Genomic DNA, 26,863 nt, shown 5'->3' with positions numbered 1-26,863 from the left:
GAAGTCATTAAGCCACTATGGCAGTATATAATAAGGAGCTACAGGAATCAGTTCCAACCAAGAAGTCCAAGCAAGTATGGCTACTTCACAGGCCAAATGCGCTGGAACTCCACCTTTATTTTATACCATAAAGTGGCATTTGTTGCTCTTTTATCGTTGTAAGCTACTCATTGTGCTTCATTGTCCGATGTGCTCTGGAAATTTATGTTATTCTGTACTATAATAAAATGTGTGCTGCTCTTTTTATTGTTGCACACTATTCAGAACTCCACATATTTACTATGCTTGTTTAATGGTTGCCTGGGAGGCAAGCAGACAGCCTCAATCAGATGTTGTTTTTTTGTGGTCAGTCTTTTATTAACGAAAGATTATAATGTGCAACTCTGCAGGTGGATGTTATTGTAGCATAATTATTGATATTGTGCATACAGCTCTATTTCCCCAAGTACAAGCTGTTCTTTCAGAAACACAAGTGAAAAGTCCACAGAGGATATTTTGAATCTGCTCCATATAACTACTAATCTGACATCAGTTACTTTTACTAAGAATGGCAGAATATTTCACTGGCAAAGGTTTCGACTTGAAACGGACCGTCTCAAATGTTTTGAGCTTGAAACAGAACACCTTTTAAATAAAGGGCCTGTTTCGAGCTTGGAGCAGAACAACCCTGCTTCGATTGGAATGTTCCGAGCACCATTTTTGAGGCCTGTTTTTCCCTTGCTGATTGGTTTTCTGGCACTGGCTTCTGATTTTGCGATCTCCTTCTGATCTTGCCATTTCCTTGCTCCTTGTTATCTTGTTATCACCTAACAAGTTGTTAGCTTGTTATCACCCAAATCAAGAGTTGCCATGGGCAATTGTGCCCCCATTGGTTGGTGGAACAGGGAGGGGGAACACAAAAGGAAGACGGTACATCAGCATGAGGAGGAGGAGGAGGAGGAGGAGGGAAGGTTTGATTTTGTGGCTTTCTTTTCTCAGCACTTTTAGAGTTGATCAAACTTGCAGGGTTGCAAAATGCATTGCAAATTGCAATGCAAAACTTGTGTGCAATGCACTCTGAGAGTGCAGTTTTGTTCCGGCCATAGGGAACAATGGGGAAACTCAGTACATCCCATTGTTCCCCTTGGGTAGCTCCTAGGGACACCAAAGTGGGTTGGGAGGTAGGGCACAAGGGGTGCTACCTACCACGCAACCCACAACAGAAATGGGGAAGCAGATGATTTTTAACAAATTTCCAACCTTTCCCCCAAAGGATCCTATGGGGATTTTGAGGAAAGGTTAACATTTTGTCTAAAATTTCCCACTTGCCATTTCTTTTGTGGGTTGGGTGGTAGATAGCACACACAACCCACTTGGTGCCGCTAGGAACTACCCCAGGAGTGTTTCAAGTTCTCCATTGTTCCCTATGGTCGAAACACTGGAAACATTTTGAATTGTTTCATCAAAGCAGCCGGCTCAACCGCTGTTTCAATATAACATTTTGGCCATTTTGAGTTTCCTTTCGAGCTCAAAACAGAACACAAAATCCGTTTCATGCATATACCTAGCTTCTACTTCTCTACAGTGATTTGCTTTTGGAGGGAACATTGCTTTTGCCAACATGAGATACCCCAATACAACAGAAATTCAGTGCACCTGACCTTTATGCTGCCGAGTACATATGTGCAGCTAGCTAGCTTCTAGTCTCAACAGACAAAGAGGTGTTTGAAGAGCAATTTACATTTTTCCTCTCTGGTTTTTCAAGTTTTTTCTTACTGTTCTCCCATCCATATATGCTAACCGCATTCTCTCTTGATTCTCAAGCGGAATGATTGGATGAATTTGGGGCTTTTCTCTTTTGCACAACACTTGTGAATTTCCATTTTATGTGGCTTCTGCTTATCCGTGCAGCCTACGGATGACGCACTTACCAACACTTAACCTTTCTACTGCAGAGGATGAAGGAAAGAGATAGGAGATAAAGACTATGCAAAGCTGGGCTATAGATTTATGCTTTCAGGAAGGTTGAACTTAAGTATGTGAATCATCTTCAACATGGCAGTATGTAGCTCCAACTACACTGGCCACACACAAACAAAATGCTCAGCTGAGATTACACAAGTGAGGGGCATATGTGTGGACCCCCAAGAGTCTTCACCTTTGCTATCAGAAAATGACACCATACAATATAAAAGCAGATTGATTTAATGAATATAAAAGGAGTTTGGCACTTCCACATAGGGTTAATTCCTACAGAACATCTGACAATGTTAGCCCAAAAATATCAGCAATCAATGGACCAGAGACTCAACCTTAGACTGTCATTTTTTCGTTTTAGTAAACTTGTCTGTGTGGCTAACACACACACACACACACACACCAGCGTGGTGTAGTGGTTAGAGTGTTGGACTAGGACCGGGGAGACCCGAGTTCAAATCCCCATTCAGCCATGAGACTAGCTGGGTGACTCTGGGCCAGTCACTTCTCTCTCAGCCTAACCTACTTCACAGGGTTGTTGTGAAAGAGAAACTCAAGTACGTAGTACACTGCTCTGGGCTCCTTGGAGGAAGAGCGGGATATAAATGTAATATCCACAAATAGCACTCCATTCATATATAAATTTCCATGAAATTCAGAACTGAACTTGAACTTGCTGAGAAAGTAACTCACCCTCATGAATGAAAGGAAGCTGGTCTTCTGATAGTGAGTAGGAATTCTCCACTTTGCTAAGCAGGGTCTGCCCTGGTTTGCATTTGAATGATAGATTACATGTCAGCACTGTAAGATATTCCCCTTGAGACTACTCTGCGAAGAGGATCTGCATGCTTGCATGCAGATGGTTTCAAGTTCCCTCCCTGGCTTCTCCAAGATGGGGCTGTGAGAGACTCCTGCCTGCAACCTTGGAGAAGCCACTGCAGTCTGTGTAGATAATATTGAGCTAGATGGACCAATGGTCTGACTTGGTGTAAGGCAGCTTCCTATGTTCCTAATGAAGACAATGAATGCTCAAAATAAATCAAATCCATGTTGGTTATGAAATTTACAAACTGACAAAATATGAGACAGAACAGGGAACACATTTATTCCCTGAAAATCTCTTTCAAAGATATATGTGAATGAAGATAGTGTTCAAGACAGACAGACAGCCTATGCTAGTTCATTATCAGCTTTAGATCATGACTTTCATTTGAGTTATTAGAACATGTTTACTCCACTTTTCCATCCAGATTCTCAAGCTGACTCACAGTCAATCAAGGTGGCTAACAAACTTTCCAAAAAAACCTAAAAACATAATCAGCCTTACAATTAGAACACCAATCGGCAACATTCAAAAGGAGACGTGGCAAAACCCTGACCAGAAGACACTGAGATAGTGGCAACATCCAGATGAACACAGCACTAATGCAACCAACAAAAGACCCACCCATGCAAAAAGGTCACATAGATGAGCAGATGCTCAAAGTGGCTCAATCTCTTGTGGTCTCGGTCTGCCTGTGCATTATGCTTGCTGCAGAAGCACATCCTGTGGCAAGTGCACTGGTGCAACTCTAGCCTGGAATGTAAGCCCTTGGTTTAGTGGAACCTGGTAGCACAACATCCTTGCACTAGTGCAGCATCAATAGGGATGTCAGCCATTGTTTTGTGTGCCCTTCCTGGAGGCCACCTTCAGGGCTGGGAACACTGGCCTCCCAGATCATGATTCTTCCCACCTGCATGTTTTCATTCACCAGAAACGTTAGACTTGGGGGCTAATGCTAGGGGGGAATAGAGGCACCCTTATGTAGAATCCAGAGGAAAGAGTTGCGGTATGCAAGGACAAGGCAATGGAGTAGAATCAGGAATATTACTGGTTTATTGGAACAGATCTTATTTACAGAGACACAAGTACACTCTACCTTCAGCACTCTTGCTGCTGGCTGATTGTTAGCCCCACCTCTACTCCGGGACTGGAAAACAAGTAAATAAAGCACCTTTCAAAAGCTGGCCTGGAATGGATGAACTAAATGGAGAAATGGATGAACCAAAACCACCACACCTTAGAATGTTGGGGACCCCACTAAAGCAAGCTGGGGACTCCACTCAGGATGGGAAAAGAAAGAACATTTGCAGCATGCTTACTGGGAACCAGGGAGGGGGTGCTTGCAGGTACCAAGTGGCAGCATACAATTGTCAGGCCGCCTCCCACTTTCAGGCTGTTATCTTCTTCTTTATATATATATATTTCGCTAAGGCATACCCGTGGCTAATCCCATGTGTGGCAGCTCTCGTGAGAGTTCGTGAGCAGAAGCCCCTGATTGGGCAATGGAGATTCCATGTTTTTATTTTATTTATTTATTTATTTACATATTTTTATACTGCCCAAAACGTACGTCTCTGGGTGGTTTACAACAAAATAAAAACTAAAAGATAGGGAAGATAGGGATATATGCAGATAGGGAAGAGGAGCCTGTGAGAGCAGAAGCACCATGGTGATTGGGCAGTGGGGATTCCATATGCAATCCTCTGATGGTGAAGGTCAGTTGGAATGCAACTGTTAGTGGGCAAGGTTCTGCAAAGAGAGGGGTTGTGAGGGAGGAAAGAGGCCCTTCAGGAGAAGGAGGCTGCCATTGTGCGAATTAGATGAGGAAACAAGATGAACAAGTCCTTTTTAAGTCAGGTAGGGAGAGGGTGGGGGGCGAAAGGAAGGAAGGAAGGAAGGAAGAAGGGGAAGAGAGAGAACTAAAGGAGAGGAAGAAGGATGGGTGAGGGATGGGCCCGGGCCTGTCAGTTGCCTGAGAGGAATGAGTGGCCATGGCGGGAGGAAGTGAAGAAAGGTCCAGTCAGCCGCTGCTGCTGCTCTTGCAGGGAGAAGTGGGGTGAGGGTGGGAAGGTCTCTGGGGTTAGGCCAATCAGCGCCGGCAATGCCACAGCCACGACCAAGAGGGGGGATGGAAGCAAGAGGATGGAGGAGGAGGAGGAGCACATCTCAGGTAAGGGTGGAGAGATCTCTGAGGTGAGGGGGCTGAGGTGGGGGTGAGGAGAGCAATCAAGTACTTGTGTGCAGATACTCTGCATGGGTTAAGCTAGTTATTACTTATTATCTGTTAAATATTTGGAGAACTGCTCCAGGAGCTGGGCATTAGCCCGTTGGTGCCATCATTAGCTGCCTGCAGAACTATTTCCTTTGCCCCAAGCTCAACCTTGGAGTGGAAAAGGTTTATTTGAACTGAATGTGCTGAGGGGAGTCTCCAAACCATCTGCTGTACTACAAAAGCCACATCTGGCTGGCTACTTCACCCTAGTTTCCTCTCTCTTGATCTGTAGCTGGCTAGTAAAATCGCCAGCATTTTTTCACTGAACCAGCTCCTATACTTTCAACAAGAGCATGAGACACCAAAATGGAGCGGAAGAGAGTTCTCCCATCATTCTGGCAATATGCCAAGAAATGTTTCAGCAACTAAACCTGTGTGTTTCAAGCTCCTGATAGGCCACTAGGTGCTACAACTGGCGTTAGAACTCAGGCAGGGGCGTATCTAGGGTAGGGCAGGCAGGGCACGTGCCCCGGGCACCACTTGAAGGGGGCGCCATTTTTTAAAATTAAAAATTATTTTTAAATGGGCACTGAAAACAAAATGGCCACCGTGCATGCTCAAATGGCCTCTGTGAGGCCCTAGGCCATGCCAGGCCTTGCAGAGGCCATTTGAGCATGCACAGTGGCCATTTTGTTTTCAGTGGCCATTTTTAAAAAATATATATAGTTTTAAAAATGGCCACTGCACATGCTTAAATGGTCCCTGTGAGGCCCTAGAGACAAGTGGGGGAAGGGGAACCTTTGTAGACACCCCCCCCCCACAGCCTTTAGGAAGCCCCCCGAAGGGGCTACAGATTTTTAAAAAATTTAATTTAATATAATGTAAGTCACTGTACACATATTCAGTTTGGCACTATGTACAGAGAATCAGGGCTTGTGAATACTGAGCTGAAGCTTATGAGCTAGTATTCATTTGTATTAATTTGCTCTTACTTTGCTTCCTGTGGTAAGTGAGTTAAATGTGATGTCTTAATAATATGGCTATTAATATTAATGGTGAGTTTGTCTTTGAATCAGTGTGAAATCCTTAGTATTAAGGCCCACTGGGAGTTTCTTGCTCTCTTTCTCTCATTTCAACTGTCTTTCTGAAATACCAGAATATATTCCAAGCAGTGATACAGTTTACTCTGCATATCCTTTAATTATTTTCAGAGTATCTGGGAAAAGTCAAATTCTCCATTTATTTTTAAAACTTATGTAAGAGTGATGCTACAATGCATAGTAGAGAATTAGACAGGCACTTCTGTTTAGTTTTCCAAGTACACCTCCACATAGTATTTGGGTATTTCCTGAGCCCCAGCATACTGAAATTTCTAGTTTTCCAGCATTTTTTGGTCTGGCTACGTCCACTGCTAAATAGTTTTTGAAAGATTAAAAGATTAATGAGCTTGACTTGTACTTTTGAGCTGATATTATGGTAAAGTTATCTGAAAGATGGGTGTCAGATGTTTGGACAGGTGGCTCAATTTCGGTGCTTGCCCTAGGCGCTATTTTCCATAGATACGCCTCTGAACTCAGGGGCTGTCCAAGGGGGAAGCAGGGAGATTCTGCTACCTTGCCTCGCCTCCCCGACCCAATCTCCTGATCTCCTCGCAGGCAAAATTAGAGACCTGTTTCCTTGGGCTTTTAAGCCCTCTGCTCCCCCACTCACCATCGGCTGGGACTTTAAACCCTTCCCAGCAATCGGCATAAATATCATGAGGAGACAATCCACCATACTGACAAGGCTCATCCTCAGGCAAGACCACCCCAACATGAACAGCCTACACTACAGTCCTCCCTTTCCCTATCACCCCCGGATTCTTTTCTAATCTACCTACTCTGATTGACTGCTCTCTTTTTTTTTCTTTGACCCCACCCCCTCCAGCTTGCCAATGTGGACACACTTGAAGAAAACAAAGGCCTGATTAAGTAACTTTTACAAAATATTTTTCAGTTTGGATTGTGGAACCACATAGGCCATAGATTTCCTGCAGGGCATGAGCTTGAGACCTTGCCCTACACGGGAGTAGGGATGTGCACGGAACCAGGAGCAGCCGGTTTAACAGCGGCGTGGATGGCTTTAAGGGCGGGGAAGGATGCACTTACTCCCCTTGGCCGCATTTCCCCCGCCGGCGTGCAATTCCCTAAAAGCATGTCAGGGTGGCACAGTGTACTTCCCTGATGCCCCATTCCAACGTTGACCGGATGTAACCGGAAGTAGTAGCTGTAACTGCGCACATCACATGCACCCAACGTGCGCATGCAACACGTGCAGTCGCAGTTACTACTTCTGGTTACATCCGGTCAACATCGGAACAGGGCGGCAGGGAGGTACACTGCTGTCCCAACAGGCTTTTGGGGAATCATGCGTTGGCAGGGGAAATGCAGGTGGGGGGGAGTGCACCCTCTCCTGCCCTTAAAGCCACCCGCCCCTGGTCATCAAACCTTCAAGCTGGCCAGGGTTCACACCAGTTTGCAGGCCCGTAAAAGGCCCGCTGAACCAGTTCGTGCACATCTCTACAGGGGAGTTCCTGGGATTTCCTTGTAGAAGGCAACCTGATAACAACAGCATAGCTTCTAGCCATCTCAACAGCCCCTCTCCAAATGTGGTTTTTATACATTTCTAGGCGGTGCAAATAATTCAAAAATACAACCACGTGTTTTTGTTTCCACTCCCTTTCAATCTCAAATTAGTTTTTCATGGTCGTTAAGCTTTCCCAACACTATGTTAGGATTAGATGCCTTTCTGCTTACAGTTTTTGATTGCTAAACTGCTAACAGAGCAAAGAAACACCTTTTAAAAGTGGTGATTCTCTTTATTTAGCAGGGGGAGAACAACGAGCCCTATGCATCCCCAGCACAGCATCTCTCCAGTGATTGTTGCTGGTGACTATCTTACGTTTCTTTTTTAGGTTGCAAGCCCCTTGGAGACAGGGAGCCATATTATTTATGTATTTATATCTATGTAAACCACTTTGGGAACTTTTGCTGAAAAGCGGTATATAAATATTTGTTGTATTCGTAAACTGATTAAAAGTTCCTTATTGCTCTCAACTATTCCTTCACTTGACCTTACACATTATTTTATTCCTCAGATACATGCTTGATAGCTGTACCAAATTCTTCATTTTGCCATGCACTTTCCAACACCTGAAAGATATCGTTCATGCCTCTTGTAAGACAGGAAGGTCATGTGGCTACACATGAGGGCCAGGCACATGGTTTAAAAGAAATAATCCAGACAACCTTGCCTTACAGGAGATCATAAGCAGCAGGAGGGAAAACCTTTCCTTGGTGGCAAAATGTACTGGTGCCATCCTACCAAACTTGGTCTCATACTTCTGATCTGAAATAGAAAGCACTCACCTCCCAGCTCTTTGTTGAGGGTTCACTGAAGAAGTTGTCTATCATATCAAGTTCCTCCTTTTCGACCACTACAAAACCTTGTTCCTTAGCATCTTTGCCATACACATCTGGTGACCATTGAACAAAGAACGTATACAGGTGATCCACCCTGTGAAACAAACATATGTTAAAAAAAAGGTCTGAGCAATCAAAACACATTGAGAATTGGAATGGTATGCAAAATTCACTAAATTACTAACAAAGGTGTTGTGTGACTGAAGGAGACTTTGCACATGTACATGGAATGTAGCAGTTGCTTTTCTCCCGATATAGCTGATGAGACCTTACACACTTTCTCTCTACTCCTTAATAACTACATACCTTACTGAGGAAATACTGTAGTTATTTGGACATGGGATCTTCCTGGTGCCTGGTTACTGAAACTGCATTCATTTCTATATCCAGGGTCAAGGGTGTTCCTGCATCCAAACACAGGAAAGTACCACCCAAACAGCCCTTTAATGCAAAGTGTACTCAGTCAAAATGTAGCTTCTCTAATCGAGCTTATGGTTATGCTTGCTGCTAAGTACTGGTGCTGATGTGGCAGAAGTCATAACTGTGTGTGATAGAGCAACACATTTATTATTTATTTATTACATTTTATATCCCGCTCTTGCTCCAAGGAGCCCAGAGTACATAGTTAAGTTTCTCCTCAAACAACCCTGTGAGTAGGTTAGGCTGAGAGAGAAGTGACTGGCCCAGAGTCACCCAGCAAATATCATGGCTGAATGAGGATTTGAACTTGGGTCTCCCTGGTCCTAGTCCAACACTCTAACCACTGCACCACGCTGGCTCTCTTGTGCCAATGATGTTACTGTAGCACAGACACTGTGGCTGGCAGTGGATTCCATGTCAGTGATTCCTTTTTAGACTGTGTTTGAAATGTGTGTTCTGTGCTGGGAGGGACAGATTCCCTTTTACAGCATGCCTATGCAGTGTTTTTTGTGGCAGGGTTGCAAAATGCATTGCACTTGGGGAGTGCAGCTTGTTCCAGCCACAGGGAACAATGGGGAACATGAAATGCCCCATTGTTCACCATGGGTAGCAAAAGAAATGGGCAAGTGGGAGATTTTTAACACATCTTTAACCTTTTCCCCAAACCTCCATAGGATTCATTTCTTGCCCATTTCTTTTGTGGGTTGGGTGGTGGGTGGCACCCATCATGCCCTCCCACACAACCCACTTTGGTGTTTTAGGAGCTACACATGGGGAACAATGGGGTGTTTTGAGTTTGTTCCGTTGAAACAACTAGTTGGACCGGTTGTTTTGACGAAATAGTTTGGCCATTTGTGTTTCGTTTTGAGCTTGAAACAGAACGCAAAATCAGTTTCGTACAGCTAGGTGGGTATGTGTTACTGTAACTACAAACACAAATGCCCAGTTCATCACACTATTTAAGAACAGTTTAACTTGATGGTCTGTTTACACTAGCACCTGAGGTATGCCTCTCACCCCGTATCACCAAAACCTAACTTAAAATCTTGCTATCTTGATCAAAGACATTAAGATCTTGCTATCTTGATCAAAGACATTCATCTAAAACAGACGAAGTCATCTTCAATCAGAACAAAAGAGTGATGTTGATTGTCAGCCTTTGCCTACAAAAATGGTAGATGGGTATGTTGCTGCCAGTGTTCTCTCTAATTTTTTTTTATTTCTGCGTGGAATGAATTTTGTTCTGGGCAGCAGTATCAAGGCAGTGTGTGCGCACATGCTTTCAGAGTGGGGCATTCCTGATTCAACCTGTGCGGGATCTAAAATTAACTAAGGGAACATTAAAAAACTTGTGAGTGCACACACATCTTAGAGGGAACACTGGTTGCTGCATTAGGAAAAAAACAAAAAGCAGAGCATGGGCCTGTATTGTGACCAACTAAACACTACAAACTAACATGTAAGCTTTTAAGTTTTTTTTTTTTTTAACTCCTCTTGAACCTGATATTAATCTGAATCTTGAATCTGATATCTGATTCTTCTTTGGAATACCCTTCCCACCCACCACCCACCAGATTCATTCAGCCTCCTCCTTAGTGGCTTTTAAGGCCCTTCTTAGTGGCTTTTAACCCCTGCTAACTTGGCAAAGAGGCACCTTTCAACATGGTGATTCTCTTTATTTAGCAGGGGGAGAGTAAATGGCCCTATCCACCCCCAGCACAGTACCTCCAGTGACTGTTGCTGGCGTCTATCTTATGTTTCTTTTTAGATTGTGAGCCCTCTGGGGACAGGGATCCATCTTATTTATTTATTATTTCTCTGTGTAAACCGCCCTGAGCCATTTTTGGAAGGGCAGTATAGAAATCAAATCAATCAATAAATAGCTGCTCACTTTCAGTGGCCACTCGTCTACTGCCTCCTCACCTCCCCACCCCCCTCAGACTGCCGCTCTTCCCTATTTCGGATCCTTATCTCACCTCCTTTGCTAAGATGCCACGGTGGCAGCTCCTGAAACTCCAGGAGCTGCTGTGGCTTCCTAAGCTTTGCCTGGCCACTGCGTGCTATAAAGACATCATGGTCCAGCATCTGTCACTGAGCCATGATGTCTTTATAAAGCACAATGACCAGGCAAAGCTTAGATGCTTCCACTGAAGTTCCTGGAGTTTTAGGAGCCAGCCCAGTAGGGGGCGAGGCATCAGATGAGCCGCCATGGAGGTGGCTGGTGAGCAGGAAGCCACAGGGTCCAGGGTGGTGGGGGAGACAGGCAGCTGGTGGTGTGGCTGTAACCGCCAAGTTTAGAACACAGGGTGCTGCCAATGTCGTTAGCCACTGGACAGAGGAATCTGGACATGATGTTGAAACTGCAGATGAAGAGTCTGCATTTTGTTAGGATTAAGACAGAAACTTCACAAGAGACATGTGGCATATACCTTGAAGACACTTTTATTTATTATATTTGTATACCGCCCGAAACTTACATCATTGAGCAGCAACATAACAACGACATCAACATAAAACAAATTAAAACAAAAATTAAAAACATTAAAACAACTTAAAACCACAATTCTAGTTTAAAAACTTGAGTGAATAAATGTGTCTTTAGAGACTTCTTTAAAGGCTGTCAGAGATGGGGATGCTCTTATTTCAGCTGAGAGTGCATTCCAAAGTCTTGGAATTCTCATCAGCATTTTCTTCCTTGGCAAATAGTAGTCACAGGGACAATGGAGGGTGATGCAGATTGGGACTAGGAATGCCATTTAGCGTTTTAAAAAGCAAACATATGCTTAAAGTAACAAGTACTGTAATTTGACTCATTAGATGAGACTCTGCTAGATGCAAAAGGATCAAAGACTGCTGAACAAAGAAAAAATAATGGTTATTCTTCCCCCTCCTTTGAAAATAAAAATCTAGCAGTTATTCAGATCTGTCTCCAGAAGAAGCAGAACACAAGACAGACCTCAAACTGCCTTTCCATTTTAAAAACACACAGCAGCAAATATTAAAATAGATGATATAAATCAACCTTAAAAATTATTCAAAGTTAGTTCTCAATGCAACTTAACAGAAGGTATGAGGAAATGTCCTAAAAGGACTCACAAACTTCCATGTCTTAAAAGGACTCACAAACTTCACGCATACACCTCATACATCACTAATAGCAGCAGACTAATTGACAGCAGCAGCAATATTACAGTACATTATCGTAATTAGAGTTTTGGACCAGGCTAGGAACACCCAGGCTCAAATCTCTAGTTGGCCATGAAGCTCAATGTGACCCTGAACCAGTCATCACTCAGCCTTATGTACCTCACAGTGCTGCTGCAAGGATAAAATGGGGAAAGTGTTTAAGCCCATGCATGTATATATAGCTATTAAAAAACAAACAAACCAGCGTATTACTAATAAGTCTAGATTCAAATGTATCAAGTCCTACAGAGCAATGTTTAAAATCATGAACGGTGGCTTGCCTTGTTCCATTTCAATCTTGCTAATTTCCACACACAATTCTCCACGTACTTGTTTCAATGCATTACTGCTCAACTAAAAACCATACTGAGTATCCTTGGGAAATAAAAGTTACTTTTCTCCCAAGACATCCTTGCACACATATTGTGAAGCTGTCCATCCATTATGCTTGCCCCCCACCCCCACCACACAGTTATGTCTAAACTGGGTAGAAGCAGGGGCGTATCTAGGGTAGGGCAGGTAGGGCATGTGCCCTGGGCGCCACTTGAAGGGGGCGCCATTTTAAATTAAAAAAAAAAAAGCCGCCATAAACAAAATGGCCACCGCGCATGCTCAAATGGCCTCTGTGAGGCCCTAGGCCATGCCAGGCCTCACAGAGGCCATTTGAGCATGCACGGTGGCTATTTTTTCAGCAGCCATTTTTTTTAAACAAAAATTATTTTTTAAAAATGGCCACTGCACATGCTCAAATGGTCCCTGTGAGGCCCTAGAGGCCATTGTGGGGAGGGGGAATCTTTGCAGACCCCCCCTGCCCACGGCCTTTAGGAAGCCCCCCAAAGGGGCTACAGGACAATATATATATAATTTAAATTGATATAATATAAGTCACCATACACATATTCAGTTTGGCACTATGTACAAAGAATCAGGGCTTGTGAATACTGAGCTGAAGCTTATGAGCTAGGATTGTATTCATTGGCTCTTATTTTGCTTCTTGTGATAAGTGAGTTAAATGTGATCTCTTAATAATATGGCTATTAATGGTGAGTTTGTCTTTGAATCAGTGTGAAATCCTTAGTATTAAGGCCCACTGGGAGTTTCTTGCTCTCTTTCTCTCAGTGCTGGACTAGGTCCGGGGAGACCCGAGTTCAAATCCCCATTCACCCATGAAACTAGCTGGGTGACTCTGGGCCAGTCACTTCTCTCTCAGCCTAACCTACTTCACAGGGTTGTTTGAGGAGAAACTTAACTATGTACTCTGGGCTCTTTGGAGGAAGAGCGAGAAATAAATAAATAAATAAATAAATAAATAAAGAAAGAAAGAAAGAAAGAAAGAAAGAAAGAAAGAAAGAAAGACTAGAATATATTCCATGCAGTGGCACAGTTTACTCTGCATATCCTTTAATTATTTTCAGAGTATCTGGGAAAAGTCAAATTCTCCTTTTATTTTTAAAACTTATGTAATAGGGATGCTACAATGCATAGTAGGGAATTACACAGGCACTTCTGTTTAGTTTTCCAAGTACACCTCCACATAGTATTTGGGTATTTCATGAGCCCCAGCATACTGAAATTTCTAGTTTTCCAGCATTTTTTGGTCTGGCTACGTCCACGGCTAAATAGTTTTTGAAAGATTAAAAGATTAACGAGCTTGACTTGTACTTTTGAGCTGATATTATGGTAAAGTTATCTGAAAGATGGGTGTCAGATGTCTGTACAGGGGGCGCAATTTCAGTGCTTGCCCTAGGCGTTATTTTCCCTAGATACGCCTCTGGGTAGAAGGATGGGCTTGTCTCACATGTGGACTGAAGAAATCGATGTAATCTATCAGTGCATCTGATCTCTGAAATAAGCAATGCCACAAACCCATGCCCTATTATTCATTCTACAAAATTGCCCTAGCATTACAATCTTCCAGCAGCATTGTCTACGTTCAATAGGCTAACAGTATATAAGCAGTGATAACTATCACCCCCCAATCTATTTATTTATTTATTTATTTATTTATTTATTTCATCACATTTTTATACCGCCCAAAATGCAAGTTCTCTAGCTTTATTCAATCTAGCTTTATTCAATCCTATCAAGCACACAGAGTGATGTAACAGCAGCTTATTTATACTTACTCTCCAGAGCTGCTAACGCTCCCCATTGCAAAATGCACAGGTGTCTAAAGAAGGACTTTCAGTTAGCTGGCCAGGAGATGGTGTAACTGGGTCAATATGAACATTCCGGGCCATTTATAAAGCACACTTCTTTAATGATTACTGCTTCTAAAGTTCCATGCAAAAGATAAGGGCTCCTCTTATTTCACAATCACAATGCAACAGTGTCCAAGCCACTGATTAACTCCACTGCATTGTCTGACAAAGTAATTATGTTTGGACATGCAAAAAGCACTCCCAAAAATCAGATAAAGGACAAAAATGTTCTGCAGAAAAGCCACACGCTGCAGCTGTGACCTACTGCAATAATGCACAAAATAAGCAATATGAGCAGCTGCATAATCCATCAGCAAACTCATCAGCTACATGATTTCATTTGTGTTCTTAGAATTCTTTTTACAGATTATACTTCTATTAAGAGCTGTGTCGTAGTGTACACACACACACACACACACACACACACAATCTCCCTACCCACACAGAGATAAGAAGCTGCAGCTATGTCTCTTTTTAAATATTTCTGCCACGATCAGTCTGTCATATTGAATGGCAGATTCACACAGAGGGCAGCAACTGAGATTGCTGCCACCATGGTGTGAGCACACGCTCCCCCTCCTCCCCTTGTGAGCCTATACTTCTGCTATTGGTCCCAAAATGCCAAGATTGGATGATGTGACCAATCATGACATATCCTTCCGTACTCCCCTCAGGGAACCCAACACTGTTACAGATTCTGTGTTCCCTGAAGGAGGTAAGGCAGGGTATGCCAAGATTGATTCTGACAACACAATCATGTCAACATATCAGAACCCACAACAGAAGCAGAGGCTCAGGTGGGGATGGGAGAGCGTGCCTACTCCCAGGGCATGGCAACCTCAGGAACCCACTTTAGGTATCACTTTCTCACAAAGTCTTAACAGTTTCCACCTCAAACATCATTTCTGCTCCAAAGCTTATCCTCAACAACATCTCCTGTTTTATTATTACTCTCTCTCACACATTTTTCTGCCACCCAGTTATCAAAATAAGCTGCCTACATTTCACCTTTGCCCCACTTGCCTTGCTATGAGAGCCCTCAGAACACATTTAAGAAGTTACTTCACATCCAATTCCATGACTAGCACTTAGTTGGTACTTGAGATAAATCATACAGTGATGCCAAGATCTTCGGCTATTTTATCAGGAAAGAAAAAGGGGAGAAATGGGCCTCTCTTCTCTTGCTTTCCCACCACTACCTTTTCTCTCTCCCTCTCTTGCTTTCACACATGAACATGCTAAGGATTTCATCTAAGTTCAAAAGGGATTTACAGGAACAACCATATGGGTTGTTGTTGTTGTTTAGTTTTAAGGCTCCATGGAATGTACTCCAAAACAAGAATACACGAAGTATTGCTCAGGTTTCGAAGAGGAGAGTCTACAGAAGCTGAAATTGACTAGGCATCAGTTGTGGACTTCTATCAATGTCACTAGTTTCATCTTGGCATCAAATATCCCGGCAAAGCCTGCCACAGCATTTTTATCAAGTCCTTCTTAGGTACAGCTCCCTAAAACAACTTACAATTTCCCCAACTGGTGAAGATTTAAAACCATAATCTCCTTGAACAAATCAATTATTTATGCAGTTTTATTCTTCTTTATTTTAGCATTGTTAGTTGCCCTGAGAAGCTTTGCTCAAAGGGTCGGGGGTGAGGGGAGGTAAAAATTCTATAAATAAAGATAACAGCTAAGGGACTTATTCAGATTTTTGCATTAGGGAAGGTTTCTCACCGCCAACCTCAACCCCCACTTTATGTCCCACTGGGATTCTGCAGTGCAGGAGCACACAGTCTTTTGTCCCTCTTAAATGTAAAAAAATCCAAAAAGGGGATTACGCATGCACATGTGCACATGTTAGTCATAACGCTTGAAACTAATCACATCACAAATGTCACAGCAAGCCTCGTGACATTTGCATAATCACAGTCCACACAACAACCCCTAATAAACTGAATGTGCTGTAACGGAAGAGAAGAAAGAACACATTTCCCAGTGGCAGAAACTGGGAGGGGAAAGAACACATTTCCCAGTGGCAAAAACATTGTTAGCTGAGTTTGTTTTAGGTGCCCTGGATTAAAAAACCACAATAATGCTAGGGACATGAAGTACCCCGTCAAGAGAAATATATATTCAGTGGATGGCACACAAGATGTGCTATACATGCCATACACTCTGGAAAGTCTCCGAATACTTTATGAAAAGCTGCATCTTACCTTTCCCGAGGAACAGCAAACCAGTACTCTGGTTGCTTCCTTCTTTTGCCATACTGCTGAGCCATGGTGGTGACTTGAGAAGCAAATGACTTCCTCATAGGCTTGCCCACTCTGATGCACAGAAACATTGGAGGAGTCTTGCTTTTCTCCTCTTTTGAGGGAAGCATATCTGAATCCAAGAGAAACAGGAGACTACATAGTTACCATACAGCAAATGAATGATAACAGCGGTACACTATAAGATCATCAAAAAATGATGGTTCAGAAATCCCACATCAGGGATCTGCACGAAATGGATTTTGCATTCTGTTTCAAACTCAAAACAAGATGTGGATGACTAAAACGTTTCATCGAAACACCAGCCAGCCCAGGCTTTTTCGATGGAACAAACTTGAGATGTTTCAAGTGTTTTGGCCATAGGGGTACAATGAGGAAGCTAGAAACATCCCATTGTTCCCAAGGGGTAGCTCCTAGGGACACCAAAGTGGGTTGTGATAGGCATGATGGATGCTACCCACCACACAACCCACCAAGGAAATGGGCAAGCAGGCGATTTTAAACAGATCTTTAACATTTCCCCCCAAACCCCCATAGGATCCTATGGCAGTTTTGGGGAAAGGTTTAAAAGGTGTTAAAAATCACCTGCTTGCCTGTTTCTTTTGTGGGTTGGGGTGGCTGGTCGCATCTATCAAGCCCTACCACAACCCACTTTGGTGTCACTAGGAGCTATCCATGGGGAACAATGGGATGTTTCTAGTTTCCCCATTGTTCTTTAAGGCTGGAACAAGCTGCACACATGTTTTGCATTGCAATTTGCAATGCATTTTGCAACCCTGCCTTGGAAAACACTGCAGAAACACACCGTAAAAGGCAATCTGTCCCTCCCAACACAGAATGTACATATATACCACCTTTCTTCCACAAGATCCAAAGTGGTTTACAAGTCCAAAATACAAACAATAATCAGATCAAAATCAAACAATAATTCAAGAGCAGAAACCAAACACAGTAGCCAAGAATTCAGGCTCCATTCCTAGTGGCCACCCTTATAAGATCCCTGATAGGAAAAGGCTCTGTCTATATGTGCTCTATATCTGCATTTGTTCCTATATGATGTGTTCATTCACTTAAACAGAGAATGCACAATATTCTTGCCTCTATTTGACAGTGCTCCCTTCACTGAAGGGAACAAGAAAACTATCATGGGCAGGGATGCAACGTGTGTGCACTGGGGTCTCCAAACCCTCATGAGATCATGGGGTGGACAGAACATAATTATATTAAATTAAAGCTAAGTTTTTAAAGGAACTTTTGTAACAGAATGATACATTCAGCCTTTTAGTAAAGCTATGGTAAAAAAAAGCCTACCTTCAATTGGCACCTGGATTCTCTGCAGCAGCCACAATCTAATTTCAGATTTATTATCTGATGTCAAAGCAGATGCTACAGATTCTTCATGCTCTTTTTTCTCAGCTCCTGCTGAGCCAACTTCTGGAAATGGCTCTTTCCTTTCAACAGAACACACGTCAGGTCCTGTCCATTTGCCTGTAAGAACTTCGGTGACTTGGGATTGTGAAGAGCTAAGTGTGAGATCTATGCCCACAGGTTTATTGTTCCTTTCTTCCTTGAGTGCAATTTTACATAAATCATCAGTAGACTGCAACTTATCCTTCTCTTTACTGAAGTAAAATTCTATAAATTTATCTGTATTCAGCTCCTTGTTTGCATCCAGGGTAGTCTCCAACTTATTTGTTGGTGAATTCCCTCCCTTGTGAATTTCAGGCACCACATCTAGCTTCTCACAAGACTCTAGATCAAGAACCTCTTTAGGGACTACCTCATGCTTTGTCCCAGATGAATCTAAAGCTGATTGCTCACAGTTTTCTTTATTTGTTGCTTGCAATCTAACTTCTTCTGTTGTTTTGCAGTCACTAGGATTATCAGCTCTTCCGACAACTTTCCTGTCAGTCTGGGATGAAATCGCTTCTAATTCAATAAAGCCATCTTCTCCTAGAAGAGAATTATCTTTGGTTAGATCCAGAGTATCTCTCTCTCCAGAATGTTCTGTAGTGTATACTTCCAAAGTGACTCTTTTTGAAGGTTCACTGGTGACAGAGTCCCTGGATGCTTCCGTTGATCTGGATGTCACCAAGGAAGGACTCTCAGAAGTTTTAAGCAGTTCAAAATCTGTAGATTTCTCCTTGTTTGAAGGCTTTATTAGTTTGGAATTCAGAGTGGCAACGTTGTCTACCTTCTGCTGCTTCTTCTCTTTGTTCATAGATTTAAATTTGCTGAAAGGGTTAATCTCGTTCTCAGAAGCAAGGTCTTCCCACTCACCAGGCCTGTACAGAGGACAAAGATCCTTTGGAATGTCGCTGTCAGGTGGATGCATATGGAGTGTTAAAGATGGAGAACAAAATGAAAACAAAAATGAGAACTCAACACATATTATAAATAAATAAAACCAAAGAATGGCAAAAAGAACAGTCAACCAAAATATGACAAAACAGATTTTAAATAATAAGAATTAAGCCTTGATAATAAAAAGCAAGTCAACTAAAATAAGTATTTATGAAGGTGAAGGAATTGGTAAAACCAAATTTTTGTACTTTGAAGTGCATGTGAAAAGGAAGAAATGGATGTATTATTAGGTATCCAGTAGATATATATATTTTAAAGGGAGGGGTGGGGAACAAAATAAAGGAACCAGTCTGGGTCTTACGTTGCTACAAGGAGAGAAAAGGAATGATCATAAGCTCTATAAAATTTGTATATTGTAATGGGTTCCTATCCACCAATAGCAAACAAATCCCATCTCAACAGCTGAGTCTTTCAGTTAGTTCAGGAGACTAAGGTCTGCAGAATTAAGACATCCAGACATTCAAAATCATGAGACAGAAAACAGTAACATGTGGAGCTTTAACATTTGCCTGTAAGTTAACTGGGGGGAAATGAAACTCTGAAGGTCTGAAAGGTTAAATACCCTCAAAGGTGTCCCAGGAACACCCCACCCCACTCTCCCAAAAGCTTAGAATTTTAGAAGAGGCTAAAAAAGCACCATAGGTTTTCCAGGTTCTTATTTCCAATCAAATAAATGTAGGCAGCTCATACTTCTCCACTAGCTCACAGACAATTGTAATAAAAACTTCAAACAGGCAAAATCCTTTTATTTGTACAGTACTCCCACAGCACTTGTGCTTTTTTCTAAAATGCATAAACAGTCCACTTCTATTACCCATGTTCTTTATAAATGGTGAAAATAATTATGCGATTGCAGCCCTTCCTTTCTCCAGCCATATTCAGCAAAAGGTCTGGGCAACTTCACAAGCCTGAAAACTTTTATAGCTCTGGGGATACAGGGGGGGAAATGCTTAAGGCAGACTAGGCCTATGATTTGATGCCACCAGAGCCCAATTATCTGCATCATCATGTTGGTGACACACAGAGTTGGCTGCTCACAGCAGAGCCATCCCCACACAGCACTATACACTTCCGGTGCAGGTGGGACCTCCCTTTATGGTAGCAGAGCCCTGTCCTGGCCCAACAACAGCTGGGATTGCATGCAAAAGGTATGCACAGGGAGCTCTGGGAGGGGCATGCCTTCCAAGCTTTTTCCCCATGGGAAAAGTGCTTGGAAGGATTATTCCTCCAACTCCCCCACATAAATCTTCTGTCATGCCCTGCACACTGTCCCAGCCATTGCTGTGGTGGTAAAAAGAGGCCCCCTGAACTAGAAGCAGGCAGTACTGTGCGCGACACCAATTCGATGTACCGATTATTTGGCTTCAGCAGCACCAAAGCACAGGCCTACTTCTCAAGGCAATGAAAATATAAATTGGAATTTTTGGTGGCCCTCCAGTTTAGGAGTCAAGTTGCCAGGACTATCAAAAGCACTAGACCAAGAAAGGAAAAAGAAATCCAATTGTCTTACAACTATACAGCTTTCACTACACAATTCTCCCATATTAAAGATTAACCTATCTGGGGAATGTAGAAAGAAACTCTGTCTAAAGAGAAAACCACTGCTTTGGATTTATGAAGCCATGTCCACTTGAGTATTGCTAACAATACAACCATTTCAAATCCTTCAGTTCTGTTCATCACTCCGGTTTCAATAAAGTAAGAGTTTGAAGTTAACAACACTTATAGGCTCGTAGGACTGGTAGAGATTCAAGGCTATCAGGCACAACCATCTGCTCTCAGACAGGAGGATCTTTCATATGTCACTAACACACAAATTAGCACATATTATTTTGTGTGTCAATATAAATTTGGAGCACACAGCACTGAAATCTGCAATAAGCTCTTATTTTATTTAATTTAATCTAATATATTTTTATACCACCCAAAACTTACGTCTCTATGGGGCATCTTCCTAAAAATACATTCAAATTTAGAAAGTAGCCTACTGAAATCAATACCCTGTGCTACTGCCATGCAAGATCCCTAGTGTTTCCTTATTCCACAGTTCCTTCTTTCCCCCTTTTTCATGAACTTGCTCCCTGCACCTCTTAATTGCAGCTCAGTGTTCATGTCATGTTTGTGAGGTGATAAAGTTCACACACCATAATCCTTGCCTTTTTTTCATGTGGGAAGGTGTTCTGTAAAACAGCAGCTTCATGTGATGCTCACAAGTTGCCACATCAGAACATTAAAAAGTGTAGCTTTAATGTATAATGGTGCTATTTCACAGCACATAAAACCTGGATGTTAAAATCATCATGTATGTACTTCACCATCTGAACTGGCAAATTAATTGATTGGTTAACTGGACCTTGGTTTGTGCCAATATTGTTAAAAGTATATACTGCTATTTTACTTATCTCCCTTGTTATCTTATTGTCAGTCTTGCTCCTTGCATTTTCCTCCACATCCCACTGACACTGTGCAGATGTTAGTATAAACAAAAAGCACATCTTACGAGGGCAGAGCATCTTTGATCTTCATGTGCGAGATATCATTGTAGAGTGCAATCGAAACAACCTCCTCCATGGGGCATATGAGCCCATACTCTTCACAGCCATTCTCAATCACCAGAGGATCCGACTTGTGAGGGTCAAACATGATATTGTTGGGAGTGACTATCATGACTCCTCCAACTACACCCTTGAAATAAAAATAAATGGATATTTAGCTTAACAAACTGTTACTGTATGTTTTCCCCAAAATACTCTTATGTAAAGCATTCATCTCTTATGTTCCCTCTCCTAAGTTCTTAACAGTGCACCCCACCTCCAACAGAATCATGTTTGCTACCAAAGTTTCACTTTGAGCAGTCAAGAGGTCAATACCCTACTGGAACCAAGCATAGATAAAGATTCTGTGCTCAAAACACATCTATCTTTGGCAGACGAGGCCAGAGTTGTAAAAAGGGATCAAGGTATTTAATTTTATCCTTGGCTGCAATGAAGTGGGAGCTGCAGATTGTTAATTAACTAAAGTCATAATATTATTAAGAATCAAGAGTCAGCCCAAAGCATTTGCTTATTTTATGCTACCATGACACCTATCAGGCCTCCCGTTTTATATATGATCTCATATATTGTTTCATACGTAATTTTTAAAATTCAATTTCAGTTCTTATAGGAAAACTGTTGTACTTAAAAGTAAAAGGACAGAAGAGAAGCGTTTTATTTAAAGGGCACTCTCTTAGGACTTCTCTGCACATTACACACGTACTCATGTAACAAAAGCCTTAAAGCAAACACACATTTGGAACACTGCAGAGGAAAGTGTCTGGGCAATTTGGATCAGAGAAAGGATTAAGCAGCCCCACCCCATATGTTGTTTCTGCTTCATCTCACCCACTTTTTGAACTTATTTTCCCTAGCAAAAGCTGCTACTGGGTTTTCAGATTTCGAGTGTTTGTCCTTGGGGGTGGGCCTCCGGGATAGGCTGGGGATTTTGTCGGTGTACCAACCACCCAGTTGCACTTATTGTCTCCCTACCTGGGGTGGTCTTGAGATGGCACTGGGCTCCCCCAGACTTACTGCTTTGGGGGACTTCGATGTCCATGCTCAGGCCCCACTATTAGCGGTGGCTCAGGACTTCATGGTCGCCATGGCAACTATGGGTCTATCTAAATTGGTAGGGCCCTACCCACATGGCAGGACATACTTTGGATCTGGTTTTTGTGGAACAGGGAATGAATAATTTGGAGGCGGGGGAGTTTGAGATAACTCCCTTGTCATGGACAGATCATCATCTGATGGGGTTCAGTTTGACTGCTCCATCTACCCTCTGCAGGAGTGGTGGTCCAATTAGAATGGTCTACCCCCAGAGGCTTTTGAATCCATTCACTTTCCAGACAGCCCTTGAGGAGTTTCTGGTGTCCAGAGCTAGTGACTCTGTCGAGGCCTTGGTGAATCTCTGGGACGTGAAGCCCAGGCTATTGACACTGTCACTCCTAAACGGCTTCTCCAGCTTAGTGGAGCCCATTTTTAGGTCAATGAAACAACTCAGCCGACAAGCGGAACTATGCTGGGGGAAGACTTGTGATGAATCTGACTGAACATGAGCTAGAACCTATTTTTGGGACTATGATGGCAGTGGGGGCGGCAAAGGAAAGTTTTTTTCCTCTGCCTCCATCGTATCTGCTCTGTGTAGCTGAGGAGAGTTTTTTCATATAGCAAAATTGCTTCTCACATCCCCCTGTGAATTGAGGGAGGGACCATCTAAAGCCTGCTATGACCAGTTTGTATGCCACTTTGCAGAAAAAGTCACATACATCCAAGCCAGTTTGGACTCCAGGATTTTAGCAGTTCTGGCAGATGTGCCTCAAGTACTATCTGGTCCTATTGTATTGGATTATCTTCCATTGGTGCAGCCTGAGGATGCCTGACTGCCAGCCCATAACCCATGTAGCAGATTTTTAACTACTGACTATTTCACTCGATCACCCTACTTTAGTTAGTTGTTTTGCTTCACATTTTAGCTACTTTGCCTTATATGCTAAATATTTTACACTTTTTAGACACCTTTACTTTTATCGATAGTTGAATATAATTATGAATACCTGTATATTTACCCTTGCTTTATCTCTATTTTATTAGTCTCCCCACAACTTTTTAGAGTTGTATTTTATAAATCATAATTTTATAGTCTAATTGTAGTATATTAATCTTTAGTAATTTAGTTGTAATTATTTCATGATAATTTGGTTTAAAATAATTTTAATTATTTTATGTAATTATTATGTAATTACTATTATGTAATTATTTAATTACATGATCTTTTATTTCACTGTATCTGTATTATATCCTGTGCTGGTCTTTGACTGTAATAAAGATGGATTGATTGATTGTGCCCCAGGATGCAGTCAAGATCCTGGGCAGTGTATGGGCAACATCACATGTTCTAGACCCTTGGCCTTCATGACTAATAAAACCTGCCAGGCAGGGAACAGGCAGGTAGTTGGAAGCTATAAGCAGTTTCATTAAGTGAGGGCAGGATGCCATTGTGCCTCAAAGAGACGGTGGTGAGACCAGTATTAAAAAGGTCCTCCCTTGACCCCTCCAACCTGAACAATTACAGACCTCCCCTTTTTGGAAAAGGTGATAGAGCATGTAGTGCCATCTCAGCTGCAGAGGGTCTTGGATTATACAGATTATCTAGATCCCTTTCAATCTGGCTTCTGTCCGGGATATGGAACTAAAACTGCCTTGGTCACCCTAGTGGATAACCTACACTGGGAGCTTGACGGGTGTGTGTGTGTGTGTGTGTGTGTGTGTGTGTGTGTGTGCTGGACCTGTTGGTTCTGCTGGACCTCTCAGTGGCGTCTGATGCCATCGAACATGGTATCCTTCTGGACCGCCTCGCAAGTATGGGGACTGGAGACACTGTTTTCAAGTGGCTTCAGTCCTTTCTTGGTGGAAGGGTCCAGAAGGTGATACTGGAGGACTACTGCTCGGCTCCTTGGCTATTGGCCTGTGGGGTCCCGTAGGGTTCGGTTTTGTCCCCCATGCTGTTCAACATGAAACCACTGCGACTTGGACTGAGTTGTCAGCAATATGCAGAAGACACTCAGCTTGATCTCTCTGTATCACCTGATCCTAGGGAGGTAGTGAATGTCCTTTAATCGGGGGCTGGAGGCCCCCAATTAATGATGGGCTGGATGTGGGCTAGTAAACTGAGTTTGAATCTGGACAAGATGGAGGTGCTGTTGGTCAGTAGGAGAGCCAATCGAGATGAAGGGATTCTATTGGTTCTGGATGGAGTTGCATTCCCCCTTGAAAGAGCAAGTGCACAGCTTGGGAATACTCCTGGACCTCACCCAAATCTGCTTTAGGATGCTCAGGTGGAGGTGGTGGCCAGAGGTCCTTTTGAACAGCTTCATCTAGTATATCAGCTGCATCCCATTCTTGAAAAGGCAGATCTGACCACAGTTACCCCTGAAATAACTGCACTGGCTACCAATTTGTATCTGGGTAAAATTCAAGGTGCTGGTTTTGACCTTTAAAGCCCTTAACGATTTGGGCCCTGAATATTATTATTATTATTATTACATTTATATCCCGCTGTTCCTCCTAGGAGCCTAGAGCAGTGTACTACATACTTGAGTTTCTCTTTCACAACAACCCTGTGACGTAGGTTAGGCTGAGAGAGAAGTGACTGGCCCAGAGTCACCCAGCTAGTATTATGGCTGAATGGGGATTTGAACTCGGGTCTCCCCGGTCCTAGTCCAGCACTCTAACCACTACACCACGCTGGCTCTGGTATCTGAATATCTGAAGGACTGCCTGCTCCCAAGGATTTCTGACCGCTTGACAAGATCAGAGGGGGATCTGCTCCACATGCCAATGGTGAGAGAGGCTCAGCTGACGAGCACATGGGACATGACCTTCTCAGTCATTGCCCTCAGGCTTTGGAATGCTCTCCCAGCTAGCATCCGCTCCTCAGCCTCCATCACAGTTTTAGAAAACAAGTAAAAACATTGTTCTTCACCCAGGCTTTTATTTGAGAATACAATTTTTACTGCTGCTGTTTTGTGTGTTACTGTGTTATAAAGGTTTTAAAACTTCTAAATAGAGATATATTTTTATATTTAATATTTTGTATTTTAATTTCTATTTTAACTGTGCATTATTTTAATTATATTATAAACCACTTTAGAATTATTTTAATGAAAAGTGGTATAGAAATGGAGCAATAAATAAAAATAAACAAACTTGTGCATGCCTGGATTAAAAATTAAAAAATTTTAATTCTGAAAGGTGAAGCAGGAGAAAAGAAACTTGGCTAGCAAAAGGAAAGGGACATGGCGGCAAGAATCCTTTATGAATCTGATTCTGTCTCTAGATGATTGGTATCTTAAAATTTGGGATAATGCATCAATGGCCAAAATTACTGCATATATTAAGAACAAATCTGAAGATTTTTTTCCTCAGACTTGGGAACTATTTGTTCAAAATAAGATATCACAGGGTTTGGTTACGCACCCGAGATTTGGTTTCTTTTTGTAGAGAAATTTAATGCTGAATGCTCTGTGTAGATAACAGGTACACTAATTATTGACGTTACTGTTTTTAAATTTGCAGCCATTTATCTTTCAGATTGGAGAAGGGGAGAGGGAGATGATGGTATAAAGGTGAAAGTACACAGAATGTAATGAGAATCATTGTAATTGTATTGTTTGATCACGTCTCTGTTTTTTTCTTTCTTTCTTTTGTTATTCTATTTTTCTTATGTTTGTCTGTTTATATTATGGATAAAATAATGAAATTTTTTAAAAAAGGAAATTAACACTGTTTGAATTCCTGAAAGCCAAGCCTTTTCAGCCACAAAGAAGGAGGTCCCAGTAAAGAGAAACACAGGACTCCTACAGTCAGACCTAAGGTAACAAAGGGAGGAACTGAAGACCCAGTCAGAGGGAAAGAGGAGAAGAAGAGAAGTTCAGACTGAGAAAGAGGTAAGCTGACTCTTGTTATTTAAAAGCTAAATAATGGCTTAGATCCGAGTTTCCTTAGAGAGGGCCTTTCTCTACAAGATCCTCCCCACAACTCATTAAAGATCATCAAGAGGCGTCCACCTTCAGGTGCCACCAGTTCCTCTGGTGGTGACCTGGGATTGGACCTTCTCAGCTGTAGCCCATAGGCTGTGGAACACACTCCCCATGGATATGAGAGAATTATTTTCGTTGGAGGCCTTCAAGAGAGCTTTAAGACCCATCTTTGTAGCCTGGCTTTTAATGATATCTAGTTTTAATTTTATTCTGGTTTCCATGTCTTGATTTTAATTATTTTATTATGTGTTTTAGATATTAATGTAAACCATCCTGAGCCACTTAAGGAAGAGCAGTATATAAATTGAATAAATAAATAGTAATAAAACTTAGCATTGAACTGAAGTTGATGTCAACTTTGATTCTTTGATGCCAGTGTTTCCAGCTTGCA

At 42.3% G+C, this 26,863-nt stretch overlaps 1 protein-coding gene across 3 annotated transcripts in view; it reads right to left on the bottom strand.

Moving 5' to 3' along the window:
- The window catches only part of NCOA7 (nuclear receptor coactivator 7), a 131,231-nt gene that overhangs the window by 14,455 nt on the left and 89,913 nt on the right, over positions 1–26,863 (bottom strand). For 2 of the 3 annotated variants that reach the window (XM_053285257.1, XM_053285264.1), the window contains exons 8-11: positions 21,394–21,578; positions 17,841–18,847; positions 16,473–16,641; positions 8,399–8,546 (exon numbers count right to left, since the gene is read on the bottom strand). In XM_053285257.1, coding sequence (XP_053141232.1) covers positions 8,399–8,546; positions 16,473–16,641; positions 17,841–18,847; positions 21,394–21,578 — 1,509 coding nt within the window. The remainder of the gene's footprint in view (positions 1–8,398; positions 8,547–16,472; positions 16,642–17,840; positions 18,848–21,393; positions 21,579–26,863) is intronic. The other variant, XM_053285273.1, reaches the window with a different exon arrangement.

This window comes from Hemicordylus capensis, chromosome 1 (assembly GCF_027244095.1).
Source record: "Hemicordylus capensis ecotype Gifberg chromosome 1, rHemCap1.1.pri, whole genome shotgun sequence".
Lineage (NCBI taxonomy): Eukaryota > Metazoa > Chordata > Lepidosauria > Squamata > Cordylidae > Hemicordylus > Hemicordylus capensis.
Note: the sequence above shows the minus strand (reverse complement) of the source record. Positions and strands in the feature narration are given on the sequence as shown.